The following is a 13,752-nucleotide window of genomic DNA, read 5'->3' as shown; positions in this document are numbered from 1 at the left end:
TTAGGTTTTTTTATGTTCAGTGAGTCCTGCTGGCAACAGGCTCACTGCATCGAGGGACTTAGGGGAGAGAAGTTCAACTCACCTGCGTGCAGGATGGATTGGCTTCTTAGGCTACTGGACACCATTAGCTCCAGAGGGAGTCGGAACACAGGTCTCACCCTGCTGTTCGTCCCGGAGCCGCGCCGCCGACCCCCCTTGCAGATGCTGAAGGTTGAAGGTCCAGAAACCGGCGGCAGAAGGCTTTTCAGTCTTCATGAAGGTAGCGCACAGCACTGCAGCTGTGCGCCATTGTTGTCACACACTTCACACCATAGGTCACGGAGGGTGCAGGGCGCTGCTGGGGGCGCCCTGGGCAGCAATGTATAATACCTTTTATGGCTAAAAAATACATCACATATAGCCCTTGAGGCTATATGGATGTATTAAACCCATGCCAGATATCTCAAACTCCGGGAGAAAAGCCCGCCGGAATAGGGGGCGGGGCTTATTCTCCTCAGCACACAGCGCCATTTTCCTGCTCAGCTCCGCTGTGAGGAAGGCTCCCAGGACTCTCCCCTGCACTGCACTACAGAAACAGGGTAAAACAGAGAGGGGGGGGGGGGGGGGCACTTTTTTTGGCGATATTTGATATATTTAAGCTGCTATAAGGATACAACACTTATATAAGGTTGTTCCCATATATATTATAGCGCTTGGGTGTGTGCTGGCAAACTCTCCCTCTGTCTCCCCAAAGGGCTAGTGGGGTCCTGTCTTCGATAAGAGCATTCCCTGTGTGTCTGCTGTGTCGGTACGTGTGTGTCGACATGTATGAGGACGATGTTGGTGTGGAGGCAGAGCAATTGCCGATAATGGTGATGTCACCCCCCAGGGAGTCGACACCGGAGTGGATGGCTTTGTTTATGGAATTACGTGATAATGTCAGCACATTACAAAAATCAGTTGACGACATGAGACGGCCGGAAAACCAGTTGGTACCTGCCCAGGCGTCTCAGACACCGTCAGGGGCTGTAAAACGCCCTTTACCTCAGTCGGTCGACACAGACCCAGACACGGACACTGAATCTAGTGTCGACGGTGAAGAAACAAACGTATTTTCAAGTAGGGCCACACGTTATATGATCACTGCAATGAAGGAGGCTTTGCATATCTCTGATACTGCAAGTACCACAAAAAGGGGTATTATGTGGGGGGTGAAAAAACTACCTGTAGTTTTTCCTGAATCAGAGGAATTGAATGATGTATGTGATGAAGCGTGGGTTAACCCAGATAGAAAAGTGCTAATTTCAAAAAAGTTATTGGCATTATACCCTTTCCCGCCAGAGGTTAGGGCGCGCTGGGAAACACCCCCTAGGGTGGATAAGGCGCTCACACGCTTATCAAAACAAGTGGCGTTACCGTCTCCTGATACGGCCGCCCTCAAGGATCCAGCTGATAGGAGGCTGGAAACTACCCTAAAAAGTATATACACACATACTGGTGTTATACTGCGACCAGCCATCGCCTCAGCCTGGATGTGCAGTGCTGGGGTGGTCTGGTCGGATTCCCTGACTGAAAATATTGATACCCTGGATAGGGACAGTATTTTATTGACTATAGAGCAATTAAAGGATGCTTTTCTTTATATGCGAGATGCTCAGAGGGATATTTGCACTCTGGCATCGAGAGTAAATGCGATGTCCATATCTGCCAGAAGAAGTTTATGGACGCGACAGTGGTCAGGTGATGCGGATTCTAAACGACATATGGAAGTATTGCCGTATAAAGGGGAGGAATTATTTGGCGTCGGTCTATCGGATCTGGTGGCCACGGCAACTGCCGGAAAATCCACCTTTTTACCTCAGACCCCCTCCCAACAGAAAAAGACACCGTCTTTTCAGCCGCAGTCCTTTCGGTCCTATAAGAACAAGCGGGCAAAAGGACAGTCTTATCTGCCCCGGGGCAGAGGAAGGGGTAAGAGAGGACAGCAAGCTGCCCCTGCCCAGGAACAGAAGCCCTCCCAGGGTTCTGCAAAGCCCTCAGCATGACGCTGGGGCTTTACAAGCGGACTCAGGAGCAGTGGGGGGTCGACTCAAGAATTTCAGCGCACAGTGGGCTTGCTCACAGGTGGACCCCTGGATCCTGCAGGTAGTATCTCAGGGTTACAGGTTGGAATTCGAGAAGTCTCCCCCTCGCCGGTTCCTAAAGTCTGCTTTGCCAACGTCTCCCTCAGACAGGGCGACGGTATTGGAAGCCATTCACAAGCTGTTTTCTCAGCAGGTGATAGTCAAGGTACCCCTCCTACAACAAGGAAAAGGGTATTACTCCACGCTATTTGTGGTACCGAAGCCGGACGGCTCGGTAAGACCTATTCTAAATCTGAAATCTTTGAATCTGTACATACAGAAATTCAAATTCAAGATGGAGTCACTCAGAGCAGTGATAGCGAATCTGGAAGAAGGGGACTTTATGGTGTCCCTGGACATAAAGGATGCTTACCTGCATGTCCCAATTTGCCCTTCACATCAAGGGTACCTCAGGTTCGTGGTGCAAAACTGTCATTATCAGTTTCAGACGCTGCCGTTTGGATTGTCCACGGCACCTCGGGTCTTTACCAAGGTAATGGCCGAAATGATGATTCTTCTTCGAAGAAGAGGCGTATTAATTATCCCTTACTTGGACGATCTCCTGATAAGGGCAAGGTCCAGAGAACAGCTGGAGGACGGAGTAGCACTAACCCAATTAGTGCTGCAACAACACGGGTGGATTCTGAATTTTCCAAAATCTCAGTTGACACCGACAACACGTCTGCTGTTCCTAGGAATGATTCTGGACACGGTTCAGAAAAAGGTGTTTCTTCCGGAGGAGAAAGCCAAGGAGTTATCCAAACTTGTCAGGAACCTCCTAAAACCAGGAAAAGTGTCAGTGCATCAATGCACAAGAGTCCTGGGAAAGATGGTGGCTTCTTACGAAGCGATTCCATTCGGCAGATTCCACGCACAAACTTTTCAGTGGGATCTGTTGGACAAATGGTCCGGATCGCATCTGCAGATGCACCAGCGGATAACCTTATCACCACGGACAAGGGTGTCTCTTCTGTGGTGGTTGCAGAGTGCTCATCTGTTAGAGGGCCGCAGATTCGGCATACAGGACTGGGTCCTGGTGACCACGGATGCCAGTCTGAGAGGCTGGGGAGCGGTCACACAGGGAAGAAACTTCCAGGGAGTATGGTCAAGCCTGGAGATGTCTTTTCACATAAACATACTGGAGCTAAGAGCGATTTACAATGCTCTAAGTCTGGCAAAACCCCTGCTTCAGGGTCAGCCGGTGTTGATCCAGTCGGACAACATCACGGCAGTCGCCCACGTAAACAGACAGGGCGGCACAAGAAGCAGGACAGCAATGGCAGAAGCTGCAAGGATTCTTCGCTGGGCGGAAGATCATGTGATAGCACTGTCAGCAGTGTTCATTCCGGGAGTGGACAACTGGGAAGCAGACTTCCTCAGCAGACACTATCTACACCCGGGAGAGTGGGGACTTCATCCAGAAGTCTTCCACATGATTGTGAACCGTTGGGAAAAACCAAAGGTGGATATGATGGCGTCCCGCCTCAACAAAAAACTGGACAGGTATTGCGCCAGGTCAAGAGACCCTCAGGCAATAGCTGTGGACGCTCTGGTAACACCGTGGGTGTTCCAGTCAGTGTATGTGTTCCCTCCTCTGCCTCTCATACCAAAAGTACTGAGAATTATACGGCAAAGGGGAGTAAGAACAATACTCGTGGCTCCGGATTGGCCAAGAAGAACTTGGTACCCGGAACTTCAAGAGATGCTCACGGAGGATCCGTGGCCTCTACCTCTAAGACGGGACCTGCTTCAGCAGGGACCGTGTCTATTCCAAGACTTACCGCGGCTGCGTTTGACGGCGTGGCGGTTGAACGCCGAATTCTAAGGGAAAAAGGCATTCCAGAAGAGGTCATTCCTACACTGGTAAAAGCCAGGAAGGAGGTGACGGCACAACATTATCACCGCATTTGGAGAAAATATGTTGCGTGGTGTGAGGCCAGGAAGGCCCCCACGGAGGAATTTCAATTGGGTCGATTCCTACATTTCCTGCAAACAGGATTGTCTATGGGCCTCAAATTGGGGTCCATTAAGGTTCAAATTTCGTCCCTGTCGATTTTCTTCCAGAAAGAATTGGCTTCAGTTCCTGAAGTCCAGACTTTTGTAAAAGGAGTACTACATATACAGCCCCCGGTTGTGCCCCCAGTGGCTCCGTGGGACCTTAATGTAGTTTTGGATTTTCTCAAATCCCATTGGTTTGAGCCACTCAAATCGGCGGATTTGAAATATCTTACATGGAAAGTAACCATGCTACTGGCCCTGGCTTCAGCCAGGAGAGTGTCAGAATTGGCGGCTTTATCCTATAAAAGCCCATATCTGATTTTCCATTCGGACAGGGCAGAACTGCGGACGCGTCCTCATTTTCTGCCTAAGGTGGTGTCAGCGTTTCACCTGAACCAGCCTATTGTGGTGCCTGCGGCTACTAGCGATTTGGAGGATTCCAAGTTGTTGGACGTGGTCCGGGCATTGAAAATATATATTTCAAGAACTGCTGGAGTCAGAAAGTCTGACTCGCTGTTTATATTGTATGCACCCAACAAGCTGGGTGCTCCTGCTTCTAAGCAGATGATTGCTTGTTGGATTTGTAGCACAATTCAACTTGCACATTCTGTGGCAGGCCTGCCACAGCCTAAATCTGTCGAGGCCCATTCCACAAGGAAAGTGGGCTCATCCTGGGCGGCTGCCCGGGGGGTCTCGGCATTACAACTCTGCCGAGCAGCTACGTGGTCGGGGGAGAACACGTTTGTAAAATTCTACAAATTTGATACCCTGGCTAAAGAGGACCTGGAGTTCTCTCATTCGGTGCTGCAGAGTCATCCGCACTCTCCCGCCCGTTTGGGAGCTTTGGTATAATCCCCATGGTCCTGACAGAGTCCCCAGCATCCACTTAGGACGTCAGAGAAAATAAGATTTTACTTACCGATAAATCTATTTCTCGTAGTCCGTAGTGGATGCTGGGCGCCCATCCCAAGTGCGGATTGTCTGCAATACTTGTACATAGTTATTGTTACAAAAAAATCGGGTTGTTATTGTTGTGAGCCGTCTTTTCAGAGGCTCCTTCGTTTGTCATACTGTTAACTGGGTTCAGATCACAAGTTGTACGGTGTGATTGGTGTGGCTGGTATGAGTCTTACCCGGGATTCATTATCCTTCCTTATTGTGTACGCTCGTCCGGGCACAGTATCCTAACTGAGGCTTGGAGGAGGGTCATAGGGGGAGGAGCCAGTGCACACCACCTGATCCTAAAGCTTTATTTTTGTGCCCTGTCTCCTGCGGAGCCGCTATCCCCCATGGTCCTGACGGAGTCCCCAGCATCCACTACGGACTACGAGAAATAGATTTATCGGTAAGTAAAATCTTATTTTTTTTATACATGCTTTACAAGATGAGCAGTCAAGGCAGAAAAAGTATATCCATTTATTTTATTTGCGGTTGTTTGCTTTTCAGATGGAATATAGCGTTTAACTAGTTCTTGTCTTGTTAGATTGACAGCTTTATTATAGATTATGCATGGTTTACTGTTGATGAATTGGTGTAGTTGTGTCAATGCTTTTGTAGTATTTTTTTTCCATTACTGAATGTTAACTATTATATTGTATGATGAAGGACACAGTTTGATCCTGTTGTTCTATTTTATTTTTATATTTTATAAGTTGCTTTCTATCCATAGAATTAATTTTAGTAAGTTGTTCCTCTAGAGCAGGCAAGTCCAAACTGCGGCCCTCCAGCTGTTGTAAAACTACATATCCCAGCATGCCCTGACACAGTTTTGCTGTCAGAGAATGCTAAAGCTGTGTCAGGGCATGCTGGGATGTGTAGTTTCTCAACAGCTGGAGGGCCGCAGTTTGGACATGCCTGCTCTAGAGTTTCAATTAACCCTTCATCAATTGATACATTTAACTCCTTGAACCAGAATGTCACTCCTTTGGTGGCTTCAGATGAACAACATCAAAGCCAGCAGGAGATTTGGAATATGGGATTGGTTTGTTCTGACAACAGATGCCAGTCTCCGAGGATGGGGTTCAGTGACACTGGATTTGCAGTTTCGGGGTCGTTGGTTGCCTCAGGAATCTCAGTTACTGCTAAATGTGTTGTAACTGCATTACTTGGCTGCACCCACGCTATCCGCTCAAGGGCGTTAAGTATTAAGTCAGACAACGCGACTGATGTTTCCTATGTAAACAGACAGGGCAGTATTCGCAGTCGAGCAGCAATGTAGAAAGTTGCCCAGATTCTACTGTGGACTGAACACAAGAATGTCATTCTTTCCTCTGTTTATGCTCGGTATGGAAAACTGGGAAGCCAACTACCTCTGTCACCATGATGTTGATCCTGGAGAATCTGGTCTACACCATGAAGTTTTCAAAGCACTAGTGCGACGGTGGGGTTGCCCACAGGTTGACCTCATTGTGTCAAGACTGAATCATCAACTTCCTCGGTACGTGTACAGAACACTGGATCCTCATGGTTCCTTGGCCGTACGACCTCGTATACCTGTTTCCACCATTTCTGCTGCTTCCTCAAGTTCTGAAGAAGATCAAGAGAGAATTTGCCACGGTGATTCTGGTGGCACCAGATTGGCCTCGGAGGGCTTGGTTTTTTGACCTGCGCTCCCTTCTGTTGGATGACCTGTAGCCACTGCCTCTATGTTGGGATCCGTTTACCCCAATTTACCGTGACTATGTTTAATGGGGTGACTATTGAGGTTGCCATCTTGAGCATCATGGGATTCCGGATGCTGTTCCTGCAATGCTGCGGACTAGAAAACCAGTTACAGCAGGCCATTACTATCGCATGTGGCGTTCTTATGTGGCGTTCTTATGTGGCTTGGTGTGAACGTCCGTTTTCGACTGGATCTTTCGACTGTCCCGGTTTTTTCCTTTCCCCATCGCTGTTCACCTGCCTCTCTCTCATTGATCAAGTTTGAAAGTGTTGATTGTTCATGTGTGTTTTTCTCTCTCCTCGTTCTAGTGTATTCTCATCTTCGTCCCATCTCTAGGCTAATTCTTAACTGGGGGCTGATGGTGGTGGGGTGGGGGGGGGGGGGGCGTGCTTTCACTCTTCCTTAAAATGTGAAGTGCCAGGTTCCCTAGAACTACCAGTCTTAACACCAGTGTCTGCATATTCCAGTGTCCCCTGTGGCTTCAGAGAAAAGGATTTATCGGTAAGTACCAAAATCCCATTTTTATACACCATCTCTCTATATGATGACACTGATAGTGTGCAAGGAATAAGAGATGATAGACAATACATTGGAGACTTGAAGATGTGGAAATTGCTCCTGCCAACTATAATATATGCTGTAGTCATGAGAGAAGAGGGAGGGAACATATAAGAGAATAGTAGAAGGAAAACGTTCTTGGAGGTTTATGCGTCAATCGAATCCTTTGAGCACTTTTTACAATTTTTTTTTTTTTAAATTTAACAGTCTCTAGAACTATAAAATAATAGGCAAGTTAGAAAAAAAAGTAACCACAAAAAAATCTAGCATGACTATTCAATCTGAGCATTTAAAATCTATAATCTTTTGTTTCTCATTAGCCACACCTGGGCGCCTTATTGACCACCTGGAAAACACAAAGGGATTTAATCTTCGAGCCATTAAGTACCTGGTAATGGATGAAGCTGACCGCATACTTAACATGGACTTTGAAACAGAGGTGAGATATTTGAGTGAGAATAGTGCAGATTATGAGGATATATGATACCATCATTTAAAACAGTTATGGGAAATCTTATTGGGATCAGTACTAAATGCCGCCGGCGGGAATCCCGTCGGTCAAAATACCGACGCCGGAATCCCGACCACACAATCCCGACAGGGGTGGCGAGCGGAACGCAGCCCCTTGCAGGCTCGCTTCGCTCGCCACGATGCGGGCACGGTGCCTCGCTACGCTCTGCACACTATTATATTCTCCCTCTATGGGTGTCGTGGACACCCACGGATGGAGAATATGTCGGGATTGTGGCGGTCGGGATTCCGGCGTCGGTATTTCGACCGCCGGGATTCCGGCCGGCGGCAACTTGACCGCATCCCATCTTATTTTAAGAATTGATCAGCCAATATCCTTCACTGGCCTTCCCAAGCAATATATGTAAGTTTAATTTTCATACTTTCCGAATAGGTAGTCTGAAATAATTGCCAGTATGGATATACAGCTTTTGTGGAACTATACCAAAACAGTTATAACATTTCATTATCTAATTGATTTGTGCTTTGTTTTAGGTTTTGCTTTTGTATACATAATATGCTTTTATTGTAGTTACAACTCTCTGAAAGTAAACTGCTGTCACCGAGCTGCTGTTTTTTCTGTCTTAATTTATCTTCTGCTTTAAACCCATATGATTAGTCCCAGTTGCTAAGCAGCCTGCAAAGATAAAATGGGTTAGCAACCATAGGACATCCTTCCTGTAATGTAGGTTACCAAGCCATGTAGCAAATATGAGGTTCCTGCTCCCATCCCTTGCCTGAAGAGAGGATCACTGAATCCATCCAGTCTTTTTGGCTGTATATTGCTCATTTGAAGAAGTTTTAGATGGCTTTCATACATGTCATAAGCTGCTGGAGGCTGCAATGGAAGTGAGCAGGATGCAGTGTGATTATCTCCCATTTCTTCTTCAAGTTAAGCCTTATCAGATATCCCGGCTATTAGGGAGCAGGTAAGAGGCTTCCGGACTTAAATTGCGTTCCGCCGTGCGTCCAGGGAGGCGGACTCTGGTGCTGGCAGTGGATACTGGCGTCGACCATGGACTCCACTAGCCCACCAGGGCATATGGGGGCATAGGTTTTGTCCTTAAAAGGGCTCCTTAGTACCAGTGGTTGAAACGCCAGCACAAGGAAGGGACTGCCAACTTTTTCAACAAAAATGTGCTATTAACGTTTTTTTTGTTGTTGTTTTTTGTGTAATTGCACTTGCAGCTCACCTAATTGAGATATAGTGTTGGGAAAGGTCTCATTTTAAACCTTTTTATGGGCTTTCATATAATCTATAACACATCAGTATGATTCCATAAAAAATTTAACATTTTCAAAAATAAAATTTAGATTTTTTCAAATAGCCAATATTTAAAAATTTTTTTTTAAAAATCTCATTGTTCATACTGTTAATAAATTCCCAAAGTTCTGGGATCATGATGGGATTACATGCTATTACATGAAAATTGTATTTTAAAATCAACAAATAATAATTTTCCCAGCTCACTACATTAGAGGAATGCACGTTCCTCTTCAGGTGTTTTTAGGGACGGGATTCTACAGACAGCGGCTGCTCCCACTTCTGTGCAGAAGCATAAACTTAAGTGGAAAGATACTCCATGTGGAAAGAGACTTAATTTGTGATAAATAGGCCCACCTTTTACATTTTCCTGGACCACTACAAGTGGTCCAGGGACAGGATATGTTTGGGTGGGCTTTAAATAGTAAAGAAAAGCCCATTGGTCACTAAATTAAGCCCACCCAAACATAACCTTTTCCTGGACCATTTGTGTCACATTTGAGAAAACAGTGTTTGTTTCTTTACAGAGAGGTATCAGACTGGGAGAATGTGTGCTGGGAGCAGGGAACAACAGCAGCTTGGAGAATGGCTGCTGTGGGAGAGAGAGACAGCAGACTGGGAGCAACACTGTGCTCACAAGAGGAAGCCTTAGTCACCCTGGCTTTCATTGGTCCAGTGCTCAAGTTACTGTACAATTCTCCCATGTGTGGTGTATTACAAGGGAAAAACAAAAACTGAGCATCTAGCTATGCTGTTATTTCAGACTGTCTGGAACACAACACAGTGAGTGTCTACTGCTTCCAGAGGAAACGCAAACTTCTTGTAGAATAAATTTCACCAAAAATATTACCCAAAAAGATTTTATACTTTTGTACCTTTCGCCCTCAAGGCAAGGCGAAAAGGACAGGCTTTCCCCAGACAAACTAAGCACATGGCTAAGCAGCACTGGACAGCATGTCAACCTGACAAGCCCGCAGCCTGAAGGGGTGGGCCTCCTCCTGGAGGATCCCAGTGTGGGAGGCCGACTTCACTTTGCGCATGTCTGGACTCTGACCACTACGGATGCCTGGGTGCACAAAGTGGTCTCACTGGTACGTCTCATTCCAGAGACGCCCACCCCCCACAGATCTTTTGCACAGGTCTTCCCTTAGACTCCCACAAAGCTATAATACTGTAACGGGTTGTGCAATCACTTCTGCAATCAAGTGTGATTATACCGGTTCCTCAGTCTAAACGTGGGAAGGGCTATTATTCCTCCCTGTTGCTAGTGCCCAAGCCAAACTGGTCACACCGACCCATCCTCGACCTCAAATCTTTAAACAGATTAGTCAAGGTTCCCAAATTCCACATGAAGACCCTTTGATCCATAGTCCTTGCTATGGAGCTAGGAGACTTTATGGTATCCCTGGATATACAGGATGCGTATCTGCATATCCAATATTGCTGCCTCACATCAGCAGTACCTGCATTTTGCTATATCCAGCCAACATTATCAATTCAGTGCATTGCTATTTGGATTTTCTTCGACACCCATCATTTTTTACCAAAGTCATGGCAGCACAGCTGCGTCGTCAGGGAATCTGAATACTTCCCTACCTGGACAACTTAATGCTTCTAGCTACTTCACAGTAAGTCTTACAAGGACATCTTCGAATCACGATGGCCTTCCTTCAATATCACGGATGGCTCATCAACTGGAAAGTCCTCCCTCACACCATCCCAGCAGATGTTACACTTGGGAGCCCTGTTGGACTCTGCGAGCCAGCGTCTTTCTACCAGCAGACAAAATCTCCAATCCACAGGACACAAGCTGCTCCAGCCTCACCGAGTATCCATTCACTCAGCCATGCAAGTCCTCGTAATGATGGTCTCGACCTTAGACATGGTGGAGTTTGATCAGTTTCATTCTTGTTCCTCTACAACATCTGATCCTGGTCAAGTGGAACAGCCAGCCTCATCTGATCAGATCACAAATGATGTCTCTCACTCCGGAAGTTCGCTTGTCTCTCACTTAGTGGCTCCACACATCCCACCTAGATAATGGACGTCCCTTTTGGATTCCAGACTGGGTGCTCCTAACCACAGACACCAGTCTCCGCGGTTGGGGGGCAGTGACAGAACGCAATCGGAGTCCCGTCTCCCAATCAATATCCTGGAACTATGAGCTGTCTACAAAGCCTTAAATCTGGCACAAAGCATCCTTCAAGGCAGAACTGTTCAAGTTCAGTCCGACAATGCCACAGCAGTGGCTTATCTCAATCATCAGTGCGGCACTCGCAGCCAGATGTTGATGCAGGAAGTGGCCTGCATTCTCAGGTGGGCAGAACGTCACCGTCTAGCCATTTCAGCCATCTTCATTCCCGAAACCCTCAACTGGGAAGCAGACTTCCTCAGTCGCAAGGATGTTCATGCGCGATAATGGTCCCTTCATCCAGGGGTTTTTCAACTTTTAGTGGACGATGGACGGTCTCCCATATGTCGACCTCATGGCCTCGTGACACAACCACAAGGTTTTGTTATACGGATCTCTGTCCTGGGATCCGGAAGCTCTATTTAAATAGACCTTCTGTCTCATGTACATCTTTCCTCCAGTTTCCCTTCTGCCAAGGGTTCTATGGAAATTCAAACCTGAAGGAGGCAACCTAATTGGTGTGGCCCAGATGTAATTGGTTCTCCGACATACAGTGTCTCTCAGAGGGCGTTCCCCTTCAACTTCCACTACGGCAGGACCTCTTGTCTCGGGGACCGTGTCTACACCTGGACCTCCCACGCTGTCTTGACAGCGTGGTTTTTGAGTCTTCAATACTAAGGGCGAAAGCTTTTTCTCATCCAGTTGTGCAAACAATGCTTAAGGCTCGAAAGCTGGCCCCTGCCTACATTGATCATCTGGTATGGATATCTACCTCCAGTGGTGCGCTTCCAAGCATCAGGACCCTGCTGTATTCCGGATTTCCAGAATTCTTGCCTTTCTACAAAGGGGATTGAGCCTCGGCCCTTGCCTGGCTTCTCTTAAAGTGCATATTACTGCTCTGTCTGTAGGTCTTCCAGATGTTTGCACCTTCCTCCAGGGCGTTCTCGGAGTCCAGTCTCCCTACGTCCCTCCAGTGGCTCTGTGGGATCTGTCTGTGGATCTGGATGCTCTTAAATAGGCTCCTTTTGAACCTCTGGAATTCGTTGATCTGAAATGGTTAACTGCGAAGACTTCTGGCCACTGCATCTGCCAGACGGGTGTGATTTGGGAGCTCTCTCCTGTCTCCCTCCTTTCCTGATTTCTTGTACGTCCTAGAGGATGCTGGGGAATCCAAAAGGACCATGGGGTATAGACTGGATCCGCAGGAGACATGGGCACACTGTAAGACTTTTAATGGGTGTGTACTGGCTCCTCCCTCTTTGCCCCGCCTCCAGACCTCAGATTCTGTGCCCAGAGAGACTGGACACACACTAGGGGAGCTCTCCTGAGTTTCTTTGAAAAGACTTTGTTAGGTTTTTTATTTTCAGGGAGACCTGCTGTCTACAGGCTCCCTGCTTCGTGGGAGTGAGGGGAGAGAAGCAGACCTACTACTTCTGAGTTCAGAGGCTCTGCTTCTTAGGCTACTGGACACCATTAGCTCCAGAGGGTTCGATCACTTGGTGCACCTAGCTGCTTGTTCCCGGAGCCGCGCCGTCAACCCCCTCACAGAGCCAGAAGAAAGAAGCCGGGTGAGTATAAAGAAGAACAGAAGACTTTAGTGACGGCAGAAGACTTCAGTAATGAGGTACCGCGCTGCGCGCCATCCTCCCACACACACTTATGTCAGCACTTGCAGGGCGCAGGGGGGGTGCCCTGGGCCTCATGATTACTGGAGTTAGACAATAAATCTGGCCAAAATATATATGTCAGAAGTGGCTAGGCACTTGATCTAGCCCCCGCCAGTATAAATATTTTAAATTTGAGCGGGACTACAGCGCGCCGGTGAGGGGGCGTGGCTTAGCCCTCACAGCTTACCAGCACCATTTTCTCTTACACAGGATGCAGAGACGCTGGCCCGGACCTCCACTCTCCTGCACAAGTAACAGGGAGCAAAACGGGGGGGGGGGGGGGGGACGACAGTAATTTGGTGCGATTACCCATTGAGTAGAACAGCGCAAACAGGTCTGAGGCGGTGTATATTTGCTCTCAGTACCGGGATAGGTGCTCGGGTGTGAGCTGGTATACTCCCTCTGTGTGTCTCTAACAGGCTTTCCGTGGGTCTGTTCCCTGTTGCCAGTGTGTTGATGTGTGTCGGTACGTGTGTGTTGACATGTCTTAGGATGAGTGCTCTTCCCCGGAGGAGGTTGCTGTGGGGGCGGATAAGGCACTGGGAGTGACTGTCGGCACCGCTGACTGCTGATTGGGTGGATATGTTGAGTACATTGAATGCAAATGTGGCGTTATTGGCTAAAAGGCTAGATAAATCTGATTCTCAGACACAAATGTGGAGAAAATCCATGGAGGATGCCTTGTCTCAGGTCCAGACCCCCTCAGGGTCACAAAAGCGTTCATTTACCCAGATGGCGGATACTGATACTGACACGGACTCTGATTCCAATGTCGACTATAGTGAGGCCAGTTTAAATCCGAAACTGGTTAAGAGTATTCAGTACATGATTGTGGCAATTAAAGACGTCTTACATATTTC

The 13,752-nt window shown here is 47.6% G+C and overlaps 1 protein-coding gene across 2 annotated transcripts in view; it reads left to right on the top strand.

Annotated features, from left to right (window-relative positions):
* Nucleotides 1–13,752, top strand: part of DDX47 (DEAD-box helicase 47) — a 268,148-nt gene that overhangs the window by 74,824 nt on the left and 179,572 nt on the right. For both annotated transcript variants that reach the window (XM_063940384.1, XM_063940383.1), the window contains exon 5: nt 7,641–7,759. In XM_063940384.1, coding sequence (XP_063796454.1) covers nt 7,641–7,759 — 119 coding nt within the window. The remainder of the gene's footprint in view (nt 1–7,640; nt 7,760–13,752) is intronic.

The sequence above is a fragment of the Pseudophryne corroboree genome, chromosome 9 (assembly GCF_028390025.1).
Source record: "Pseudophryne corroboree isolate aPseCor3 chromosome 9, aPseCor3.hap2, whole genome shotgun sequence".
Lineage (NCBI taxonomy): Eukaryota > Metazoa > Chordata > Amphibia > Anura > Myobatrachidae > Pseudophryne > Pseudophryne corroboree.
Note: the sequence above shows the minus strand (reverse complement) of the source record. Positions and strands in the feature narration are given on the sequence as shown.